Here is a 22858-nt window from a genome sequence, read left to right as displayed (position 1 = left end):
CTGGCCTTCTCTGGATGGATGGATGGATGATTGATGGATGGAAGGATTGGTGGGTGAATGGAGGGTGGATGTGTGGATGACGGGTGGATGGATGGATGGATGGATGAATGGAGGATAGACGTGGGTAATGTGCGGATGGGGGGTGGAGGATGGATGGGTGGGGGATGGGATGGGTGGGGGATGGGTGGATAGATGGAAGGGGATGGATGGGTGGGGGAGGGATGGGGGAGGCTTGGGTGGGAGAGGGATGAGTGGGGGATGGTGGGTGGGGACGGTTGAGGATGGACAGGCAGATGGATGGGTGGGGGAGGGATTGGTAGGGGGTGGGGGGATGGGGGATGGGTGGGGGATGGTGGGTGGGAGATGGTGGGTGGGGGAGGGATGGATAGGGGATGGGGGTGGGGGATGGGGGATGGGTGGGGGAGGAGGACGCCTGTCCGCTCAGTGGCTGGCGGTCAGTCACTGTGAGCGAGTCCTCGGGGCTCCAGGCCCGCACTGACCCCGCGCCCGGTCCTGGCCCCTCTCCCGGGGCGCAGGGCTCGGACCCCGGACCAAGGCCTCGACTGCCGGCAGCGGCGCTCGGCAGCCCCCTCCGCGCAGGCGCCCCGGGGGGCGGGGAGGGGGCGACTCTCCAGCTTCCGCGGCGGCGCTCCGAGTGGGCGGGGCGGGGCTTCCCGGGACCCGGATGCGGCCCCGCCCCCGCCGCGGAACCGGAAGTGGAGCGGCGCCGGGAGCTCCGGGGAGAGACGGGCGTCGGAGCGGGAGCTGCGGCCGGGACGAGCCCTCGCGGGGCGGTGAGCGAGCGCGGCCTCTGCCGGCGGCCCGTCCCTCCTGCGCCTGGGGCACCGCCGGCCCCGAAACGGGAAGGAAGCTGCGGCCGCTGAGGTCTCGCCGCTCTTCCGCTCGCGGTTTCGGGCGCGGGGGGGGCGCGGGCGAGGCTTCCCGGACCCGGGGCGGGCGGCGGGCGGCGGGCGGGGGAGGGGCGGGAGGGGGCGGAGGGGGCTGGGGGCTGGGGACGGTGGGGAGGGTGAGGGGCGGGGGACCCGGGCCCGGGAGGGCGGGGGGCGGGGCTGCGGGAGGAAGGGGGAGGGCAGGGCCCGAGGGGAGGGCGCCGGGGTCGGAGGGGGAAGGGGCCGGAGGTCCGAGAAGGTGAAGGTGGGAAGGGCCCTGCGGAGAGGGGGCTCGGGACCGGGGCCAGAACCCGGGGGCTCAGGGCCGGGGTGGCCGGGCCGAGGGCCGGGGGGCTCAGGGGCGGCCGAGGGCCGGGGGCCGGGAGCGGGGCGCACCTGCGGGACGTGCACACCCAGGTCAGCGGACAGGCCGCCGGCGGAGCGGCTCTGCACTGGGCGCCCCTGCGCGGGGGCCCCACCGGGAGGCGCTTTCGGGTTTTTTCGGGTTTTCTCTTGTGTTTTCCGTCCCGATCGCCTGCATCTCCCCGCGGGAGCTCCGTGCGGCCGGGGTCTCAGGTGCAGCCTGGGGACGGGGCCTCCTCCCGGCGCCCGTTGACGTGTCGGTCTGGGGGGCGGGTTTCCACTCCCGCTCGCAGCCGCCCCCCTCCCCCCCGGCCCCGAGCGTCCGGGCGCAGCTTCGACTGGGCCCCGGGCTACCCGTCCGGTCCGGACCGCCCGTCCTCCCCATCCCCCGCTCCGGCCCCAGCTCCAGCCCCCAGCCGCCGGGCCTGGAAGGGCTGTGGTCGCAGGGCCCCTCCCACCAGCCCGCATTCCCGGGCGGACCGCGGTGAGTCACCGGCGCTGGAGCCGCCCGTCCCGCCTGGGAAACTCTCCCGGATGCCCCGGTGCAGGCAGAGCCCAAAGGCGGCTCCCGGAGCGGGGCCAGGCCCAGGGGCGTTTGGGTCCTTAGTCTCCATCCCCCCGCCCCCTGCAGCGGGCGGACCGGCTGGGAGACTTCGGTGACTTAGGGAAGCATCTGTCAGACGCTTTTTAAAACATTTATTGGTTTTGGGGAGGGGGGGGGGAGAAACGTCAGCTTGTGGCTCCAGGGATGGATGCCTTCGTTCACTGTTGCTTCTCGCTGCCCGACCCGGATCAGATCAGAGCAGACCGCAGCCTTGGCCTCTGCTGTGGGGTAACCGGGCCTGGGGTCCCCGCCCTGCGGTAGTTGCTCAGAAAGAGGCCGAGTGAGTGGCAGTTCCCAGCGTCCTGGGCCTGGAGGCCCCGCGGGCTGGTCTTCTCTGTGGTCAGGTCTCTGTGGTCAGGTGCCACTGGTATTTGAGGAAACGGAGAGAATGTGCCCGAGGCGAGGGGGAGGGCGTCCTCTGAGTGGGGGGCGGGGGGGGGGGGGGGGTGTAGACACGGCCCTGTGGTGATGGTGATGGCTCTGCGTGTAACGCTCCCGGCCGGGGGGACTGCCCGGGGGGCTGCAGGCTGCCTCCCTCACACTCGCACCCTCTCACCTTGTCCCTGTGCGGGGCCGGGACGGTCTACCATGCGTGTGCTGTGTGAATGCGGGCGAGGTATTTATTCTTGAACTGTTCTTTGGTAGCACCTTTACGGAGACCTGATTCCAGACCACACACTTCCCCCACCGACAGGGTCCCGTCCACTCGTGTTTCCTCTAGTCAGAGTTGTCCCAGCGTCTCCACAATCAATTTTAGGTCAATTTCATCACCTCAGAGAGAAACCCGGTAACCGGCACCCCCACTTCCCCAACACGAGGCGAATGCACTCTTTGTCTCTGCAGACTCCCCAGTTCTGGACGTTTCGCAGCAGTGGGCTGTGTAACACGGGGCCGCCAGCGTCTGGCTTCGCTCACATGCGTGTTTTCGGGCCATCCATGTTGTAGCGTGTCAGGACTTCCCTGCTTTTTTTCCCAAGTTTCCTGCGCTGTGTGCGTGGAGCAGCGCTGCGTCCTCCATGACCTGCCCTTGGGGTTGCTTGCTCTGTGGCCTTGGAGTCCTGCGGCCGCGAGCATTCCTGGGCGCTGCGTGGACGGCAGTTTCATTCCTCCTGGGCGGCCACCCGGGGTCGGGTCCGGTAGTAACTCCACGTTGAGCTTTTGAGCAGCTGCCAGCCTGTTTTTATTTTACGTTCCCAGCAGCAACACGGGGGCTTCTGGTGTATGCACACCTCCCCAGGCCTGCCTGCTTTCTTTTTGTTTTTTAAGATAAGGGAGAGGGAGAGAGAGAGAGAATCGTCAGCCGGCTGCTTCCTGAATGCCCCCCACTGGGGATCAAGCCGGCCACCTGGGCCTGTGCCGTGACCGGGAGCTGTGACCTCCGGGTTCATGGGTCGTTGCTCAGCCCCTGAGCACAGCACCGGCTCCCCTGCCCCTGGTTTCAGGTGTGCAGGGGTCTGCTTGTGATTTGCATTTCCTCGGTGGTTAATGACACTGACTCGTTTCAGGGGCTTGTTATCCATTTCAGGGTCTTTGGGGAGATGCCTGTTTAGGCTTTAAAATGTGGCTGACTGTCCTTTCGGTCACTGAGGTGTAGAGTTCTGTGTGGCCTGGGCACCTGGTCTTCCCACTGCAGATTCCTTCGCCTCCTTCGGCGCTTCCCTGGAAGCACTCAGGTTGACATTGTGTCCAGCTTGCTTTTCTTCTTCCCTCTCCTGCTGCCTCTAGGACAGCGGTTCTCAACCTGTGGGTCGCGACCCCTTTGGGGGGTCGAACGACCCTTTCACAGGGGTCGCCTAAGACCATCGGAAAACACATATATAATTACATATTGTTTTTGTGATTAATCACGATGCTTTAATTATGTTCAATGTGTAACCATGAAAATACATCCTGCATATCAGATATGTACATGACAATTCATAACAGTAGCAACATTACAGTTATGAAGTAGCAACGAAAATAATGTTATGGTTGGGGGGCACCACAACATGAGGAACTGTATGAAGGGGTCGCGGCGTGAGGAAGGTTGAGAATCGCTGCTCTAGGACCTGTTGCCAAAGTCAGGGTTATGGAGATCTGTGCCTTTGTTTTCATAGTCTTGGCTCAGACACTTAGCTACACGTGTGAGTGAGTTTTTGTTTGTGGTGTGAGATAGGGGTCGGGGGCGTTATCTTTGGATCCAAAGAGCACCCAGGGTTTCCATTTTTCTAGCAGCTATATTTGTGCTTTTATTTTTAAATTTAAAATGTTGAGAAGGTAATGAATTGTGGTAGAACTGAGCCTGTCACAGGTGGCTCCTGGGTAATTTGTAGATGCTGGCCGATGGCAGTGGTCACTGCAATGCCAGGGACGTACAGAGGAGCCCACACAAGTCCGGGTGTCTGGGGGGGGGAGGAAGAGGAGTGAACTGTAGGGTCAGGACCTCGGCAGGAAACTGAGTGCGGGGAGGCCAGCGGGGCCATCCCTGCAGGGGCCAGTTCGCGACCAGCTGCCTGAGACCGGCTTGTTCCTGGGCCGGGAATTACCTGCATCTGCTCTGTGCTGCCCAGCGGTGCGGTGCCGTCGGGCCTGGGGAGTTAGAGCCTTGAGCTCTGCGCAGTAACCAGATCCGGCCTTGGGGATGCAGCCAGCTCTCTGCGCCCTGAGTCGCCCCACTGTTGTGTCTCCCGGCCACGTAGATCCCTTCGGGTCCCCTAAGCCGCAGCGATGAGGTGCGCTGTCTTTAGCAGTGTCGTAGGTGTGGGTGAATGGAACCTGGAAGACCCCTGGGTGACGGCAGGTGCCGGGTGCTGGCCGGGGAGGCGGTCCTGTGGGTTTGCGCGAAGCGCTCACAGCCACAGCTTCGCAGGGAGCTCGGGGGTGAGGAAGTGCAGGTCTCGTCCTGCTTTGAAGTTCCCTGTGAAACCTCGCCGTTGGGGGGGTCAGAGGTGCTGGCCAGGAGCGCCTGCGGACAGAGAGACACCCTTCTCTGTAACCTCTTCACAGGCGGACTCGGCGCCGGATGCCCGGGACCTGCTCACCGGATCCCTGCTGTTCCCACAGAGTTCTCTGAGCAGCGTCCATCTTCCACCGGAAAGAAAGGTGTGTGCTTGTGTGCAGTTCCTGCCCGAACCCCCCAGCGGGCGAGGGCACCCCGTCCCGGGACATGTCCTCCCGCTGGGTTCGCAGAGGTCGGACAGTGTTTTCCAGAATTCCCTTGTTTAACAAAGAAAGTTAAGTTCCCAGGGAGGCCCTTGGTATGAAACGGGGGAGGAGGACAGGGCTGAGCTGCCTCTTCCCTACCCCCTGGAAGGCGTGGAGCCCCAAGGCATGGCCTCCAGCCCCGCTGACGTGCAGGGAGATCGGGGGAAGGCCGGTGGAAGGCCGGGAAAGGCTGGAGAGACGGGAAGGCTGGGCTCTGCGCCTGTGCCTGTGCCTGGTGGGTCTGAACAGCATGAGGCAGAGCCGTGCTCTCACCTTGGCCTCGGGGCAGCAGCCTCCTGCTTCTCGGCAGAGACTGGCCCTTGGGTCTGACCTCGGCCTCAGTGGTTGGAGCCGCGGGTAGGAGCCGCCGGCCACAGGTGCGTGCCCCTGGGAGGCAGATATAGCGGGAAAACCATGCACCTCGCAGCTGCTGCTTCATTTTCTAATTTTTACTTTTTTAAAGTATTTTTTATTGATTTCAGAGAGGGAGAGAGAGGATCATGGATCGGCTGCCTCCTGCACACCCCATACTGGGGATTGGGCCGTGACCTCCTGGCTCACCGGTTGATGCTCAACCACCAAAGTCACGCTGGCCGGGCCAGATGTGGATTCTGATGAAGGAAGGAAGTGCACACGTGGCTTTTATTTTCCAGAAGTTTTCTCACTCGGTCTGAAGCCAGACCATTTCTGGGTGTTTCTGATGCCGCTGGACCGCCGTGATGGCCGTGGTCGCGCCCTTTGTGTCATCCGTTGCCACCCAGTGGTTCAGGCGCAGGGATGACGAGGGCCCTCTGGTCCCAGGCTCCCAGCCCTCCGGGCGTGTTAGGGCCGTGGGGTGCAGGGCAGAGCGCACTGTGGCCTCTGCCGCTCCTGGCCCTGACCCGCTCTGCCCTGCAGATGTGGAAGGCTTCGGCCGGCCATGCCGTGTCCATCAGCCAGGACGACGGCGGTGCCGACGACTGGGAAACGGACCCCGATTTCGAGGTGAGTCCCCGCTCCACCCCGCTTCCTTGTCCTGAGCGGGACTCCTGAGGCTTTAGTCCGGGTGCTTCCTGGTGTGTGTGTCAGCCCAGGCCCTGGATACACGCGTGGCTTTCCTTTTCTGTCAGAACGACGTCAGTGAGAAGGAGCAGAGATGGGGCGCCAAGACTGTGCAGGGGTCTGGGCACCAGGAGCACATCAAGTAAGAGACTTCCTTAGTGTTGGCATGAAGCGGGCCCCGCAGGATGTTGGGGTGAAGCGGGCCCCGCAGGACGGTGGGGTGATGCGGGCCCCGCAGGACGGTGGGGTGATGCGGGCCCCGCAGGACGGTGGGGTGATGCGGGCCCCGAAGGACGGTGGGGTGAAGCGGGCCCCGCAGGACGGTGGGGTGATGAGGGCCCCGCAGGACGGTGGGGTGATGCGGGCCCCGAAGGACGGTGGGGTGAAGCGGGCCCCGCAGGACGGTGGGGTGATGCGGGCCCCGCAGGACGGTGGGGTGATGAGGGCCCCGCAGGACGGTGGGGTGATGAGGGCCCCGCAGGACGGTGGGGTGATGAGGGCCCCGCAGGACGGTGGGGTGATGAGGGCCCCGCAGGACGGTGGGGTGATGAGGGCCCCGCAGGACGGTGGGGTGATGAGGGCCCCGCAGGACGGTGGGGTGATGCGGGCCCCGCAGGACGGTGGGGTGATGCGGGCCCCGCAGGACGGTGGGGTGATGAGGGCCCCGCAGGACGGTGGGGTGAAGCGGGCCCCGCAGGACGGTGGGGTGATGCGGGCTCTGCAGGACGGTGGGGTGATGAGGGCCCCGCAGGACGGTGGGGTGAAGCGGGCCCCGCAGGACGGTGGGGTGATGCGGGCTCCGCAGGACGGTGGGGTGATGTGGGCCCCGTAGGTGAAGTGTAGTCACCTCGCTGATTGACCGTGGGAGCCCTCAGACGTTAGAACTGGTTTTGTTTTGTCTCGTAGACGAATGAGAGACGTGATGTGTGCGTCTGTGCATATGTGCACATGGGCACATACATTTGTACACACATCCCTGGAGCCCACGTGTCGTGTGGCTTCTGTCGAGACGCCGCTCACCCGGCTCGGCCGAGTGCAGGTTTCTCACCGGGAGAGGCCTTGGGCCCCCGAGACCTGAAGCACCTTCTCCGTGACTCTAACGGTTTCATTCCTCTGTCCTGGGCGTCGGGTGCCGAGGGCGGAATCCCAGCCTGTGTCCTGTGAGCCCCTCAGTGAGGGGAGCCCAGGTGCCCCTGCTCCTGGCGGCCCCCGACCGCCGCTCTGCGCGTGGTTCTCATCAGGAGGAGCTGGTGGAAGGAACTTGAAGCGCGCCCCGACTTCACTGCGGCTGCGCTGGTTCAGGGGACCCTCCCTTCCCCGGGCATGGGCGCTGTCTGGCCAGGCGACTTGCTAGGGTCATTGGAGGGGGAGCTGGCCTTGCTTGGCGGTGCCCTCACAGCGCATCACCCACGGGAGGAGTGTCCAGTGCGGCTGTCGGACACCGTCCCCTCCTGGACGCACGCCACCCCGGCCCGGAAGCCCCTTCGCCATGTCCAGGGCCGGGCAGGCGGGAGGCACTGGGCCGGGTGCTGACTCGGGTGCTGGTCCACGGCGTTGGGTCATGGGCTGCGGGTCAGGCTGAGCCCTGATTGGTTAAGTCGTCCGTCCTTGTCTCCTGTCCCTGTGGCGTGGAGGCGCGTTGGGTTGGCTGTAACTCAGGACACGTGGGGAGGGGGACAGCCCTCGGTGCGGGGCCTGCAGGGTTTTGGGAGCGTTGCTGTGTCTTAGTCACCCTTGGACTGTTGTCCGGTCGGGGAGGTGTGGGCGTGGTGTCCCCCGGGCAGGGGCCCTGGGTGAGCTGGCTTCGCCTCTCGGGCCTCCTGGTGGGACAGCTGCAAGGGCTCCGTCCCTGGCATCCCGGTAACTAGTGGCTTTTACACCGTCACCTCCGCAGCCCTGCGCTGCGCCTGCGAATGTGGGAAGAGCTGGGGTCAAGGGAGGCTGTCAGCCGTGTCCCTGGGCTCTCAGCAGGGCCCCAGCTCACGTGGGGGGGCACGTCTGACTGCTTCCTCCTCTGCCTGGTGACGCTTACAGCCGGTCTCCTGGCCAGTCCCCAGTCAAGGCGAGGGCTCTGCTCGTGGGACAAGGAACGGGCACGTTTCAGGGCAGCCACGTTCATGTGTGGGGATGCGCCGTGTGGTCCCGATCTGTTCCCCCGGGCGGCCTTGCACGGGACTAGGAACTGGACCATAGGGAGGGCGGGTGGGGAGCCCCGGCCGCTGCCTGTCCTGTGTGTCTGAGGAGGAAGGGTGCACACAGGACTGACCCCCCCCACCCCCCCGCCCGCCCTGCCTGCAGCATCCACAAGCTGAGGGAGAACGTGTACCAGGAGCACCGCAGCCTCAAGGAGAAGGAGCTGGCGACAGGCCCCAGGGCCTCGCACGGCTACGGGGGCAAGTTCGGCGTGGAGCAGGACAGGATGGACAAGGTGAGCGCCGGCGGCCTCGGGCGGTCCTGGCCTGCCCTGACCGCGCACCGGTGGCAGCTGTCCCTCACACCCGTTCGTGAGGACACGCTCGGAGGCCGTGGCTGAGGGTGCGATGTGCCGAAAGCAGCGGCGCCAATCGCCTTCCCGCCCTTGCTCACACCGCGCTCGCTGCGGGGATGTCCTCTCAGGCCCCGAGGGGCAGGCGAGGCCTGAGGGCAGGGAGGCCCGGCTCTGGGACAGGCCCAGAGTTGGGCCCCAGGGGTTGGCGTCACACTGCCCGTAGTTCCGCGTGCAGCCTACCTTGTGCCACACGGGGTGGGACAGAGACAAACACAGCCCCGGGGCCTCGGTCACGTCCCAGCGACAGTGCAGCTGGCGGCGTGCTGATGCCCTGCGTGCACTCGGTGGCCTTCCGAGAGCGCCTGGCCCTGGGCTAGAGGTCACTGCCCACGGGTGGGGGGGCGCGCACTCCCTGTGAGAGCCGTGGGCAGGCCAGTGCTAGTTCCTGGTACCCGCAGGGCCGGTGAGCGCTTTAGCGAGGACAGTGCTGGGCGTGGGGCAGCTCAGGAGGGTCGCATCCCCCTGAGAGGACAGTGGGCTGTCGGGGGGCCTCCCCAGTCGGGCAGCTCTTTCTGGTTTGTTGGTCCCGGTGGAGGCAGCCCGGCCTGGGCAGCGTGCGCCGCGCTGACCAGAGATCGCCTCGGTCCCTGTGAGGAGACTCGGCGGGTGTCGGGTTCTCTGTAATTCCACGCCTGTCCCCGCGCCCTGCTCGGGTTCAGTGTCCCAGCTGTGTCCCAGTGCACGCTGTCACCGCAGAGCAGATACGGGGCTGTGGGCCCCAAACCACGTCCAGAATTAGCCGGCTGCAGGAAGGAGACAGGGACGGCGGGCAGTGTGCCTGTCACTCGGAGTCCCGGGGCCCAGGCTGGGAAAGGGGAGCAGCGTCATCGTGGATTCTAGACAGTCTGTGGCTTTCAGTGGCGCGAGCAGGCAGCCCCGTGTGTTTACAGATAAATCCCCCCAGAATCACCTAGAGCAAGCCCAGCTGGGGGTGCACGAGTGTGAGGAGCGTGGATGAGGCGCGTGGATGAGGCGTGAGCGGCCGGCGCTGTCCACACTGCAGTCCGCGTGTACGCACTTCCTCGGGTCCGAGGCGCCGTGTGCACACGCCGGACCACGCCTCAGCCCCGTCCTGGACCCAGGGCCCCGCAGCCCGGCCAGGCTGACAGCCTCGGGTCAGGAGATTGGGGAGTCTGTCCGTGAGAAAGCGGGGCTCGCCGGCTGTCGTCTGGCCACACTTCCAGACCGTTTTCTACACTTCGGTGTGGCGAGGGTCCTCCCGGGGCTGCTGTGGGTGTTCTGCGTGGACAGTCCCCGCCCCCGAGGTGGCAGAGCCGTGGGTCCCGGGCATGGCCGTTGGCTGCGGGCGTCAGAGCCACCTGGGAAGCGATGACAGTGGTGGCGCCGATGGCTCAGGGAGACCTGCTGCCCCGGATGCAGGAGGGGTCGCTCCAGGTGCCTGCGGGCGTCAGCGGTGGGGCTGCCACGTTCGCTGGGCCTGCGCTCAGCTCTGTGCTGGCCGCAGGCGGAAGGTGTCTGGTGGGCCTCGGGCAGGTCCTCTGTCCCCGGCAGCCATGGGGCACTGCCCAAGCCGTGGCACTTCCTGTGGTGACCTACACGTCACGTGTCCTCGCCTCCCTGAGGGGGTCCATGACTGCTGTGCTCTGACCGGGGAGCCGGCAGGGGGTTAGGCGGGGCGGGGCTGGGGCCGCTGGTTGGGGAGTGACGCTTCCCGCTTAAGGGCCCTGGGTCTGAAGCAGCTGCGGACCGGCCCTCAAATTCAGGAGTGGCGCAGACCCCACGTAAGGGCAGGTGTGGCTTCAGCAGGAGCTTTCCTTCCAGAGGCCGGGTATGGGGGTCCCCCACGGGAGGGGGGAGGCGTGTGGAAGGCCGGGGTTCACTGCTTGGCAGACAGGGTGACGGTGAGCAGGTGGCCGAGCTGGCTTCTGTGCCAGTGGGGATGGCCGCGCTGTGACTGGGGCGCGGCATGGAGGTGGCCTAAGGCTGCTCTTGCTCCTTCCAGTCGGCCGTCGGCCACGAGTACCAGTCGAAGCTGTCCAAGCACTGCTCGCAGGTCGACTCCGTCCGCGGCTTCGGAGGCAAGTTTGGAGTCCAGGTGGACAGAGTGGACCAGGTGAGTGGTGTGTCGGGAGCCAGCACAGCGCCCTCCAGGGCGGCCGCGCGGTGTCCTCTGGGCCTGTGAGGCGACACGGAGGAGCCCCGAGCCTGGCCTGCATCCCCGGCTCTGAGGTGACAGCTGGGGTCAGAGGCTGGGTCAGTGTGGGCCCTCGGTGCGCGCTGCGGAAACCCTGCATGTGTCTCCCCCCCTCCCCACCCCCCCATTACTCCCCCACCCTCTACCCGATGGACCGGGGCGCCGGGGCCCCTTAGATCTGCCCAGGAATGTGCCAGCGGGGCCATTTCTGCCCACCCTCCCTGTGGATGGCGCTGTGCTCGGCATGGAATGCGGGGCTGTGGCTCTGGGCCCCGTCCGCCGTCTGGTGGCTTCATCAGCCCGTTTCATGTCCCAGCCCTCGAGAGCCTGGGTCTGGAGCGGGATGTCGGTCCGCCCGCCCCGATTAGGTGTGGTCTGTGAGACGGGGAGCTAGTGCCCGTCTCCTGGGCTGTGTACCGGGGCGCCCTGTGCCCGTGGTCAGTGTTCGCCCTGCTCTGGGCAGAGCTCACCTGAGAAGTGGGTCTGTGCGGCGGGGCATCTCCCGAGGGGCGGGGAGGGTGTGGAGCCGTGAGCGCAGCTTGGCGCGGGCAGCGCGCAGGGCTCGGGGGAGCCCTGTGTGGGAGGCAGACCCAACACCAGCGCTGTGGGCATTAGGCCTGCACTGGCTCAGGGAATCCACCTCCAAGAAGTGTGGTTTGTCTTTCAGCGTCTCTGAGGCATTGTGGAGTCAGGGTAACTAGAGACATTTAAAAACACATTTCCCTTTTCTTCGCCCGCAGTCGGCTGTCGGCTTTGAGTACCAGGGGAAAACGGAGAAGCACGCCTCCCAGAAAGGTAGGATGGGGAGGCGGGCGGCAGGGCAGCCCTTGGCGGGGCAGGCGGTCTCTTCCTGGGGAGGGCGGGAGGGAGGGTCACCTGGGATGCTGGGACGGCGAGGTCCCCGCCACGTGCCGGTGCTGTGCGGCTCCCACGAAGCCCTTGGTCCGAGCGCAGGGCCCCACGACGCCTGCCTCCGTCTCTGGGCAGTGCTGCCCCGAGGGCCCATCCTGACGTCACTGCGCCGCTCGGCCTCTAACGGTGTGGGCTCGAGTCCTAGGTCAGGCTCCTCTCAGGGCCTTTGTTTATTTTTATTATTTTTTAATTTTCATTTTGTTTAATCCTCACCTGAGGCTGTTTTTTTCCACTGATTTTTAGAGAGAGTAAAAGGGAGGGAGGGGAGAGAGAGAAACAGTGACATGAGCGAGAGACATTGATTGGCCCCCTTCTGCACATGCCCCACGCGGGCCGGGGATCAAATCTGCAAGCAGGTGCGTGCCCTTGACCAGGAATCAAGCCCAAGACCCTTCGGTGTGCGGGCCGACACTCGAACCCTGAGCAGCACCGGCCGGGGCGAGAGCCATTTCTAGAGCTCAAGCGTGTCGCTGCCTCACGGCGCTTGCAGGCTCCTCCTGCCTCGGGTGTGTCAGCAGGTGGCCAGGGACGTGCGCTCGGGGTGTGGACGCGGCAGTCAGGCCGGGATGGACGTGTGGGGTGGGCAGGCTGCTTCTGGAAGGGCCTCTGCAGCTTTCTGCACACGCCGATGTTTCCACGGGGCCTGCGGCTTCTTCGCTGCCCGTGGAGGGACCCGGCGGCCTGGTGTCCAGGGTCGCTCGGGTAGCACTGGATGGCCTCGTGGTAACTCGTACCCTGACTTAGCTTAACCCCAGCGACAGTGTCCTGTCATCGGGCTCCTGTCTCCCCAGACTACTCGAGTGGCTTTGGCGGCAAGTACGGCGTGCAGGCCGACCGCGTGGACAAGAGCGCGGTGGGCTTTGACTACCAGGGCAAGACGGAGAAGCACGAGTCCCAGAAAGGTTCGTCCGCGCCGCCCGGGAGTGTCCTCCCGTCCACCGCCCACCGGGCGCTGCCCTCGAGGCCTTGGCAGAGTGCTGGCCAGCTCTGGTTCCTTCCCGGCCAGCGCAGTAGGTTCACTGCGTTTCACAACGGCTTAGTCGTCCATTGTGTGACAGTTCCGTCATTGTTTAATGTGTCCTCTCTGAGTGTAGAATTTAGGTTATTTCCCATTAAGAAATACATATTTATATATTTAATTATATATGTATTATATATATACACACATACATACACACACACACACACACACACACACACACATATTTTTAAATATATTTTTATTGCTTTCCGAGAGGAAGGGAGAGGGAGATAGAAACATCAGTGATGAGAGACGAATGATCAGCTGCCTCCTGCACGCCCCCCACTGGGGATCGAGCTCGCAACCCAGGCCTGTGCCCTTGACCGGAATTGAATCGTGACCTCCTGGTTCATAAGTCGATGCTCAACCCCTGAGCCATGCGGGCCGGGCTCCAGTTTTCTGATGTTGAGAATGGAATGGAGTGAATGTGTTCACCCCGGATCTGACACGCACGCAGTCACTCAGAAGAACACCTTGACTTTAAACTGTCCATCGCTGTGCCGGGTTGTCCCAGGACCTTGCTGGCTTCCCTTCCTGGAGGCCCGCCGGTGGTCAGCTGGGAACTGTCACTGGGGCCTCTGTCGGGGCTGATCCTCTCCTTGCAGGGCACCTGCTGGCTGGGTCTTGTGCGGCGCTTGTTTTGTTGGCCTGCATGTTCACATTTTAAAATGTATTTTCTTCCTTTTTTTGCATGTTTACATTTGAAAAATAATTGCCAACATTTAAAAATGGAGCATTCAGATCTTTTAAAAAATATTTTTTTAAAAAGAAGCAAAACCAGCACGGGCAGCACCAGGCAGTTTCTCTGGGGCACGGCTGTGGGCCCTCTGCCTGCTCCGGTCACTTTGGCTTCGCCCGCCCGCCCGCCACGCAGCCCCTGCCCTGCCGTGTCCTCCCGCCTCTCCGGGAGCCCGTGCGCCTTGGCCTGTGGGCGCTGCGAATCGGACCTGCTGCTCGGTCCCGGCCAGCGCCGCTCACTTTCTCCCTGCAGCCGGGGCGGTAGATGCGGCCGGGGGAGCACAGGCCAACGGGGGGGGACCTGGGGTGTGCAGCCCCCCCGCCTCCCGGAGGGCTTTGTTCCGGGCGCTCGGCCCCATCGTGTGCCCGGTGCCGTGGGCTCCTGTGGAGTGGTAACTGCTCCCAGGACTCGGCCTGGCGCAGAGCTGAGGCTGAGCGAGTGCTCGGTGTCCTGTCCTCTGCGGTGCCGCACAGGCCGCTGTGGCTGACACTCGGGCTGTGCCGTGAGCGACCCTTCCTGCCCCTGGGGCGGGGGTGCTGCAGGTGCCAATGTGCCCGCTGCTGCCGCTGCCGTTCCTGAGCGTCTCCCCTCGTCTGGGGTCGGGGCCAGAGGGCTGAGACGCGCTCACTGCCTCGTTCTCAGATTACTCCAAAGGCTTCGGCGGCAAGTACGGCATCGACAAGGACAAGGTGGACAAGAGCGCCGTCGGCTTCGAGTATCAAGGCAAAACGGAGAAGCACGAGTCCCAGAAAGGTGCCCGCCTCTCCTCCCTGTCCCGGCGGCAGCGGGAACGAGCACGGAGCCTCGGCCCAGCCCGCGGCCGGAGCAGACGCCCCTCCTGTGGGCCTGGCAGCCTCAGACAGGCCGCCCCGCCTGCACACCGGGGGCCGGACTCCAGTCCCGGCTTGGGTGCGCCCGCGGTCCTGCTGCAGGTTGGGTTGCTTCCTGGGGTCCCCAGGAGGCCGCCTGTAGGGACCCCCAGGTGGCTAGAGACGTGGAGGAGCGGGCGGTCGGGCGGTGGTTCACGTTCACTGCGCTGGAACGGGTGCCCTCCCTGGCCCTCGCTGCTCTTGGCTCACGTGGCCATGCTCTGTTGTCACGCAGACTACGCGCGAGGCTTCGGGGGGAAGTTCGGGGTGCAGACGGACCGGCAGGACAAGTGCGCGCTGGGCTGGGACCACCAGGAGAAGCCCGAGCTGCACGACTCCCAGAAAGGTACGTCTCCGCGCTCCTGTAGCCGTGGCGTCCTCTTCTCTCTTGGGGTTGCCCTATGCCTCCCAGTTTTGAGGAAACTCTGGCCGCTGTAGCGATGGCCCTGGCCCCCACCTCCCCACTCCGCTCAGTCATCTCCCAAGGTGTGTCCTGCGCTGGGTTCTGCCCTCGCGGTGCCGCCATGGTTGGTGCAGGGCCACACCTCCTGTCCCGCCTCTGCTGGAACAGCCCGTCCTGGAGGCAGTGCGGCCCCCATGTCCCGCCTCGAGCCGCCTCTCCACGCACAGAGTCGTGCCCTCTGCTCCCCAGCATGAAGGGGGGGCGGGCGGCTAGAAAGCCCGGGGAGCGGGAGCGGCTCCCGCGCTGTCCACGCAGCTCCTGCCGCGGTCAGGTCAGGGCCAGCTCCGACCGAGAACCCGGGAGCCCCGAGGCCGGCGCCTCTTCCCTCGGGGCCTGCAGACCCGACTGCCTCCTCGTTTCCCACCAGCGGTGTGGATGCTCGGTGTCAGGCTGGTCCCAGAGGCCGGGCTCCGGCTCCGGTCAGGAGGAGAGAGCGGCGAGGCCCCGCCCCCTGTCTGGCGCTGGCACGTTGGGCGGCGTCTATGCGGGTCGCCTATGCCGAGGGGCCGTATCGCGTGCTCTTCTGCCCCATCACCCCCGCCTTTGGGGTTGGTGTGGTGAAGCGGCACCCCCGCTCCTGTCGAGGCGTGTCCAGGCTCCCGCAGCCTCCTGCAGGCCTCGCTGGTGACCGGGGCCCGTGAGGCACAGGGAGCTGCCTGTGCTCGGGCAGAGCCGCGATCTGGTTCGGCCCCACCCGCGCCCGCGTGGTGCCCCGAGTGGGAGGTGTTTGCGGGAGGTGCCCTCTGACCCAGAGCCAGCATGGCTGGTGCAGGGAGGGCTCCCCGAGAGCACGGCCGAGCGGCGCCTTGGGCGGGGGGCGTGCCCGTGGGCTCCGCTCCGGCGAGCCGGTCAGTGCAGGGAGCGGAAAGCGCCTGTGGGTGCTCCTGCTCCTCCCGCTCTGGGTGCATTTGGGGCGGTTGCTGGGCTTGCCGTCGGCCGCCCTGCCCGTGCCCTGAGTCCGCGCTGTGCCATTTCAGACTACTCCAAGGGGTTCGGCGGCAAGTACGGGGTGCAGAAGGACCGCATGGACAAGGTGAGCCTCTGGTCCGGGTGCTCCTCTTCCCAGCTGTGTTCCCAGAAGGGCAGGCGTTCCGATCGGGGGCGTGGGAACCTGCTGGGCGGCAGCTCACAGGGACAGGTGCCTGCAGAGCCTCGGGCCATTGGGTCCAGGACAACCGTGGGAGCAGGAGGTCCCTAGCTGAGGGGGTGGGGCGCGGGTCCTGCTCTCTGACCTCCGTCCCGTCTTGTAGAATGCCTCCACCTTCGAGGATGTGGCCAAGGTGCCCTCCACGTACCAGAAGACGGTCCCTGTGGAAGCAGGTGAGCCAGGCCCGGCGTCCCAGGAGGTCGGAGGGCAGAGCAGCGGGGAGAACGGGGGCGGAGGTTGAGGGTGCGGCTGCTGGGAGCTTCCGGGAGGTTGACTCCCTCTGGCGGCCGGTCCCGCAGGCCGGGCACCTTTCGGGCACAGCACGCAGCTCCGGGCAGTGGGACTTGGCGGGGGTTGTCCCAAGTGGAGCTGGGTCAGCTGTGGTCCGCAGGGGCCTCCTCCCAGCTGGGACCAGGTTCAGGCGGGGCCCCGGTCCTGCAGCCCCGCTGGCCAGCCGAGCCCGCGACCCGTGGCTCGTGCACCCGCCATGAGCCGCGACCTCTCCTCCCGTGAGGGCCCTGGGCCAGGCTCCCAGGGTCTGTCCTCTGAGTGACAGCTGCGTGAAGGCCTCCTGCCGCCCGGGTCCGTGGAGCAGTTCCGTGCCGGGGCTGCGCCCCAGAGTGCACAGTGTAGTTGGGGAGAAGGGACTGTGGCAGGAAGTGGTCAGTTACACCAGGAGGCAGAGCGCCCCCTGGGCTTCGCTGTGGTCGCCAGGCCAGCGGTTCTCCGGCAGCGGGTCTTCCAGGTCCCAGAGTGTCTGTGCGCGTCTCGGGCTCTGCTGGGCGAAAATGTAGTTTTGTTATCTCGCTGAATAATGATACAGCTATAACAGAGTAATTATGTGGGTTTTTTAAAAAAAATTTTTTTTCTTAGAGGAAAAGGAGAGGGAGAGAGAGAAACATTAATGATGAGAAACTATGGGCTGCCTCCTGCACGCCCCCTACTGGGGACCGAGCCCACAACCCAGGCTATGCCCTGACCTCCTGGCTCCTGGCTCCTGGCTCCTGGGTCAACCGCTGAGCACACCATCCAGGCAAAGCCTTTACATCTTAGTGATGCTCTTGATGCAAAAATCACCACAAACAAGCGACGCAGGAGGTGGCGTGCTGGGCGGCTCTGCAGACCTCGGGCGGAGGCAGCTGACGTCCTGCAGCCGCGCCTGCGTGCAGCCTGTGCTTCAGGAGGAGGCTCTGGGCTCCCAGATGCGCCCTGGGGAGAGGAGGTGCTCCCCGATCTCGCATGGCCTGTGGGGGGCCTTGGTGCCCCTGGCCGGCCCTCGTGGTGCCCGAGGCGTCCCCTGTGCAGGGTGGGGCACGTGCTCGCGTTGACAGCACCGGCTCTGAGTTACGCCGACCTGCCAAGCGCCAAGCTCCATCCCACGACAGACTGTGCTCGGTGATCCGATTGCTGGGTCAGGTGATGGCAGCTCCCAGAGTGGGTGCCCGTTTCCAGCGTTCTGGTTTTGCCGGGAACCTGGGTTTTCCTGTTGACAGTACCGCGGCTGTTTTCCTTGACTTTAGAGGCTGTTTGTTCGTTTGGGGGAAATGTCTGTCCCAAACGTGCCGTCAGTGAGCCCAGCGTGCAGCTCAGAGTCGCACACGTGTCTCCTCCAGACGCCCCAGCTCCCCCACCCTCCCCCCCGCCCAAGGCATCCCTCCCGACTGTGCGGTTAGAACACAGTGACGTTTGGAATATAAGACGTGACAAACCCCAGGCTCCTGGTGTCCCGGGATGGACTGTGCAGTGGGCGCGGTGCAGGCTGGGCCTTAGGGCGGGGGGAGCCAGCAGCTGGGGCCTCCCTGTGGGTCGGCTAGGGCTGCTGGTTCCCGTGGACTGGTCACCTGCACCGGACATGGTCCATCCCGGGCGATGGCGTCTGGCGTCAGAAGGAACCTGTCCCCCCCCCCCCCCCCCCCGCAGCCAACAGCAAGACCAGCAGCATCAGAGCCAACTTCGAAAGCCTGGCCCAGGAGCAGGAGCAGGAGGACAGGCGGCGGGCGGAGGCCGCGCGGGCGCAGAGGGTGGCCCGCGAGAGGCAGGAGCAGGAGGAGGCGCGCAGGCAGCTGGACGTGAGTGAGGGACGCGGCCGGCTGCTCGCTCTCCCCCTTCCTCTGCAGTTCCCACTGTCCCCACCACTGAGTGTCCGTCCTGGGTGCAGCCCCTCCTGTGGCGGGTGACACGGCCCGGCCCGGCCGAGCCCAGGAGCACCTCCCGCTTCACGCCTTCCCTCCCGGCTGCTGTTCCGTTTGTCACGTGATGTTACAGTCACAGGGTCTGGGATTGGACGTCAGCATCTTAAGGGGCTCTTCCTCTGTCCTCCACAGTCCGCCCTCTGAACCCCAAAGATTCATGTCCGTTGCATGGAAAATACATTCACCCTGTTTAAAATATTTTTTCTTTTTAATCCTCGCCTGAGAATTTTTTTTCCATTGCTTTTTAGAGAGAATGGAAGGGAGGGATGGAGGGGGAAGAGAGAGAGACATCAATGTGAGAGAGACACATCGAATGGTTGCCTCCCGCACTCAGACTGCACCCCGACCAGGGCCGGGAATCAAACCTGCAACCCAGGTACATGCCCTTGACCCTGAATCGAGCCCGCAACCTTTTGGTGCATGGGCTGTCACTCTCACTACAGAGCCACACCGGCCAGGGCCATTCACCCCGTTTTAAATGTGTTTTTGTTGATTTTTAGAGAGGGAGAGGGAGAGAGAGAAAAATATCAATGATGAGAGAGGCATCGACCAGCTGCCTCCTGCTCTTGCCCCCCCATTGGGGATCAAGCCCCAAATCCGGGCATGTGCCCTAATGGGGAATTGAACCATGACCTCCTGGTTCATGGGTCGATGCTTAACCATTGAGACACTCAGGTTGGGCCATTCACCCCATTTTAAAGTCCCTAAAAGTCTCAGTTCGTTATAGCGTTGCAGCATCAGCCAGCGCCCAGCTCTCACCGCCTGAGTCACTGGGTGTGGGTGGTGTCCCGGGCCTCGCGGTCCCCGTGCGTCACCTTCCCGACCAATAACAGCAGGTTCCTGTGGTGGCAGCAGCAGGGCTGTGGCCGCAGGGCCTCCCGAGAGCTCACTGCCCCGGTGCCCTCCCCGCGAAGCACACTTGCTCCTAACGCCTGCTCTTCCCTCGGGGGGGTTGGTGTCTGGCTCACATGTGACCTCCCGGGGACCCGCGCGCTCTGACCACCGCTCCTCTCAGTTGCAGGAGCAAGCGCGCGCCCAGAGGCAGAGCCCGCCGGCCTCCCCCGCCCCCCAGCCGGCTCCAGAGAGGCCGCCCTCCAGCCCCGTCTATGAGGTTGGTGTCACTCAGTCTGCAGATGATCTGACTCCCCAGGGACACCCTGCCCAGCTCGGTCCTTCGCACCCTGGTCACTGGAGACAGCCGCCTGCCTCTCTCCCTCCCCCTCCCCCGCAGGGGGCCTACAAGCTCCCCTCCAGTCACTCCCGAACCCCAGCCTCTGTCCCTGAGACCACTGTCTGGGTCCTCGCACCTGTCTCCGCCCACCACTAAGCGGGCCTTGTGTCGCAAGAGCCTAACGCTAGCAAGCTCTGAGCGCAGGGGACTCGGACTGGGAGCCTTGCGGGGCGGGGCGGGGCTGGGCCCTGGGCACCTCACACTGGGCCTTTCTGTGAGCTGCTCCCTCCGCACACCCGCTGTGAGCCCCACGCCCTCTCTACCCCCCAGTCGGCTCCCCATCCTGGGAAATGTGCCCCAAGCACTTGACCCCTTGAGTGGCTCCAGCGTCCAACCTGGAGGTGGTGCCCTCTTTCCGTCGCCTCCTCAGCGCCTCACGTGGGCCGGCCGAGCCACACCGGTCACCTTCCATCAAAAACCATCAAAAGTCCGTGCCTGGCACGGCTCTTACCGAGCTCTGTGACCCCTTCCTGATGACCAAGGTGCCCTCGGGACCCTGGTCACAATCTCTGATCACAGCGTGGAGTTCAGAGCTCCGTGGGCCCAGGGTCACGGTGCTTGTGAGCGCAGCATGGACCCCAGCTCGTTGGTCCCTCCCTGCCTCCCCCTCAGCCAGTGGGGCGGCCCCGGAGGTCTGGGCCTCAGAGGAGCGGCCCACCTGCCGTGGCTCAGCTGCAGGGTGTGGGTGTGGGGTGGGGGCTGGGTGTGGGGTCACTGGCCCTCAGCACTGCTCTGCGTGGGCGGTCCAGCTGCCCCTCCTCGGGCCGCCTGCTCTCAGCCCCGGGACTGAGGTCAGTGTCAGGGACCCGGAGGCTGAGAAACGCCCCGCTGGCTCCCCCCAGGACGCCATTTCCATGAAGGCCGAGCCCAGCTACAGAGGCCCCGTGAGCGAGCCTGAGCCCGTGTACAGCAGGGAGGCCACCGACTACCGGGAGGCCGGCGGCCAGCAGGGCCTGGCCTACACCCCCAAGGCCGTCTACACATCCACGGAGGCCCCGGGCCACTACCCAGAAGGTAAGGCTGCTGCTCGCTCGGGGAGGGTGCCCGCCTGCCGCACCCGCGCTCACACCTTGTCCGCTGTTTCCAGAGGAGAACACCTACGACGAGTACGAGAACGACCTCGGGATCACGGCCATCGCCCTGTACGACTACCAGGCTGGTGAGGACCCGCGGCGGCGGCCCACGTGCCCCGGCCTCACTGTGGCCCAGCCCCTCGTCTCCGAGGAGCCCCGCTTTAGGGCATTATTACAGTTTTTAAAAGTCATTTAACTTTAAATAATTTGTTACAGAAATTCTACCTCTCCATGTAGACACACACACACACACAACCTTCAGTTTTCCCAAACCGTTCGAGGTCTGAAGCTTCAGTTGCCTGGGTGCCCCTGTCCCCTCATGACCCCAGCCCTCCAGGTCGGGGGGGCCACTGGGCAGCCTCCTCCTCGGGGCAGGGAGCCCTGAGACTCACTGTCCCCTGTCCTCCTCCCCAGCGGGCGATGACGAGATCTCATTCGACCCTGACGACATCATCACCAACATCGAGATGATTGACGACGGCTGGTGGCGCGGGCTGTGCAAGGGCAGGTACGGGCTCTTCCCGGCCAACTACGTGGAGCTGCGGCAGTAGGCGCCACCCGGCCCGGCCCGCCACCTCGCCCTTCTTGGGGTTCGGGGCGGGAGGGGAGGCTCCATATTGCTTTTATATTTAATATTCCCGCCGACGCTTTTGGAAATGTTTATGCCACAGAATTTGCTAATATATTGTAATCATGTTCCTTGGGAGGACTTGGGGTTGTTTTTCTGCATTGGAGGTGTTTTCTTTTGCCAAATTGCTGTCACTTGGAGCCACTTTGGAACCTTAGTCCCTCTGAGTACATGCTGTCCTCGCCCCATGGTCAGTGGGAGACCCCAGCACGAACTTGAGGCCTTTCATTACATCGCTGCTCAACGGCGCCCTGGGGGGTCAGGCAGGAGTCCCTGTCCCCGGAGGCGGGATGGGCCCCGGAGACACTCCGAATTGCGGGAAACTCTAGGAAGCACGTGAGCTTCAGTGTCAGGTGGACACGCCTACGTGTGTGCCTGAAGCCCCACAGGACATGAGCTTAGCGACGGCCCCGTCTGTCCCGTGTCTCCCTGTCTCGCCCTGGGTCCCCACCTCCTCATGCCTCTCCCTGTCCCCGAGCTGCGAGCTGCGTGGCATCTGCCCCTTAGAGACTGCCCTCCCCGACCTCCAGCTCGGCCACAGGACGGCCAGGCCTGGACGCTGCCCTGGCTGGCCTCGCGCGGATACGTGTCTGCTGTGCAGAAGTGGCCGCTTGGCCATGGGAGGCGGGCGCTCCTCGGGAGGGCGGGAGCTGTTTGCCAAAGGATCGGCCTAAACGACTGAATGCAATGCATCGATGCGGCTGAAAAGGGGGAGCGACGAGCCGTGCTCTGACCAGGACAGTCCTGGGGCGCGCGCCACCCTCCGAGCCCGGGCAGCCTGTCGCAGGCCTGGAGAGCGTGGCGGGGCCGGCAGCGTTTCCTTCCGGGCATTTCCGCAGCATCCGCTCTGCCGCTCGGTTGGGTTTCCGTGCAGTTGTGTCTGAGTGTCTGTAGCGCACCTCATAGGTATGATTTTTTTAAAGTAAATATTCAAAATAAACTTTTTTTGATCCACTTGCTGCTGATTCGCTTTGGTATTTGGTTCTTTTGTTCCCCTGGAGGGTGGCCACCCTGTCCACTTCCCAGCTCCCGGCCCCGACCCGGCGGTGACCCCGCTGTCAGCTCTGGGCGCGGAGGCAATGGGGTTCCTTTCCTTTGGGCACAGCGAGCACCGAGGAAGGGGCCTGGCCGTATGTTACTAAGCAGGAGGTAGGGCTGGGCTCCTCCCACTCTGAGCAACCTCCCTCCCCCCCCCAACACTCTGAGCAACCGCCCCCCCCCCCCCCAAAGTGCAGCTGCATGGATGGGTGCCTCCCGGCTGGGCTCCAGCTGGGCTGTGCCTGCTGCTGGGCCCGGGAAAGGAGCGGCCTCGGAAAACGGGCGGTGCCGGTGACCCAGTTCCACCGGAGGCCCAGGCCCCAGAGCAGGGCTGGGCTCTGCGCAGCAGCACTGCTCACGGCCGCCAGCAGGGGGAGCCAGCCCAGCGCGCCCCATCACTGGAGCATTGCTGAGCCTCGGAAGGGATGCGGCCCTGACATACACGCTCCAACACGATGCCCTTGAAACATTCTGCAAGTGAACAACGCAGACCCCAGGGCCACGAGTAGGGTTTACTTACAGGAAAGGCCAGAATAGCACCTCCACAGACAGGAAGTAGGCCGGGGTCGCCTGGGCTGGGACTGGGGAAAGGGGGAGCGTAGCTACTGGGGACGGGCTGTCAGGGTTAGGGGGTCGTGCAACACTGAAGGACTCTGTACCCTAAACTGCGCAGTGTGGACACCACTGGCCACTCGTGACCCCACCCACCAGTGACCCCCGCTCCCTCTGCCCCTAACAGCCCAGTTCTGCTACTGGCAGCA

At 64.7% G+C, this 22858-nt stretch overlaps 1 protein-coding gene across 4 annotated transcripts; it reads left to right on the top strand.

Moving 5' to 3' along the window:
* Nucleotides 1-672: 672 nt before the first annotated feature.
* Nucleotides 673-22024, top strand: CTTN (cortactin). 4 transcript variants are annotated; one of them, XM_036295836.1, is made up of 17 exons: nt 673-794; nt 4843-4938; nt 5938-6024; nt 6150-6223; nt 8380-8509; nt 10593-10703; nt 11525-11579; nt 12488-12598; nt 14099-14209; nt 14561-14671; nt 15766-15821; nt 16039-16108; nt 17856-18004; nt 19143-19238; nt 20201-20372; nt 20446-20517; nt 20846-22024. In XM_036295836.1, the coding sequence occupies exons 3-17, from the start codon at nt 5938-5940 to the stop codon at nt 20980-20982; spliced, it is 1542 nt and encodes a 513-aa protein (XP_036151729.1). In that variant the 5' UTR covers nt 673-794; nt 4843-4938; the 3' UTR covers nt 20983-22024. The 4 variants fall into 4 exon arrangements, with proteins under 4 accessions (XP_036151729.1, XP_036151730.1, XP_036151731.1 ...); XM_036295835.1 differs by having other exon boundaries at nt 710-885; XM_036295837.1 differs by lacking the exon at nt 14099-14209 and having other exon boundaries at nt 709-885.
* Nucleotides 22025-22858: the final 834 nt, after the last annotated feature.

The sequence above is a fragment of the Myotis myotis genome, unplaced genomic scaffold (genome assembly GCF_014108235.1).
Source record: "Myotis myotis isolate mMyoMyo1 unplaced genomic scaffold, mMyoMyo1.p scaffold_m19_p_27, whole genome shotgun sequence".
NCBI lineage: Eukaryota > Metazoa > Chordata > Mammalia > Chiroptera > Vespertilionidae > Myotis > Myotis myotis.
Note: the sequence above shows the minus strand (reverse complement) of the source record. Positions and strands in the feature narration are given on the sequence as shown.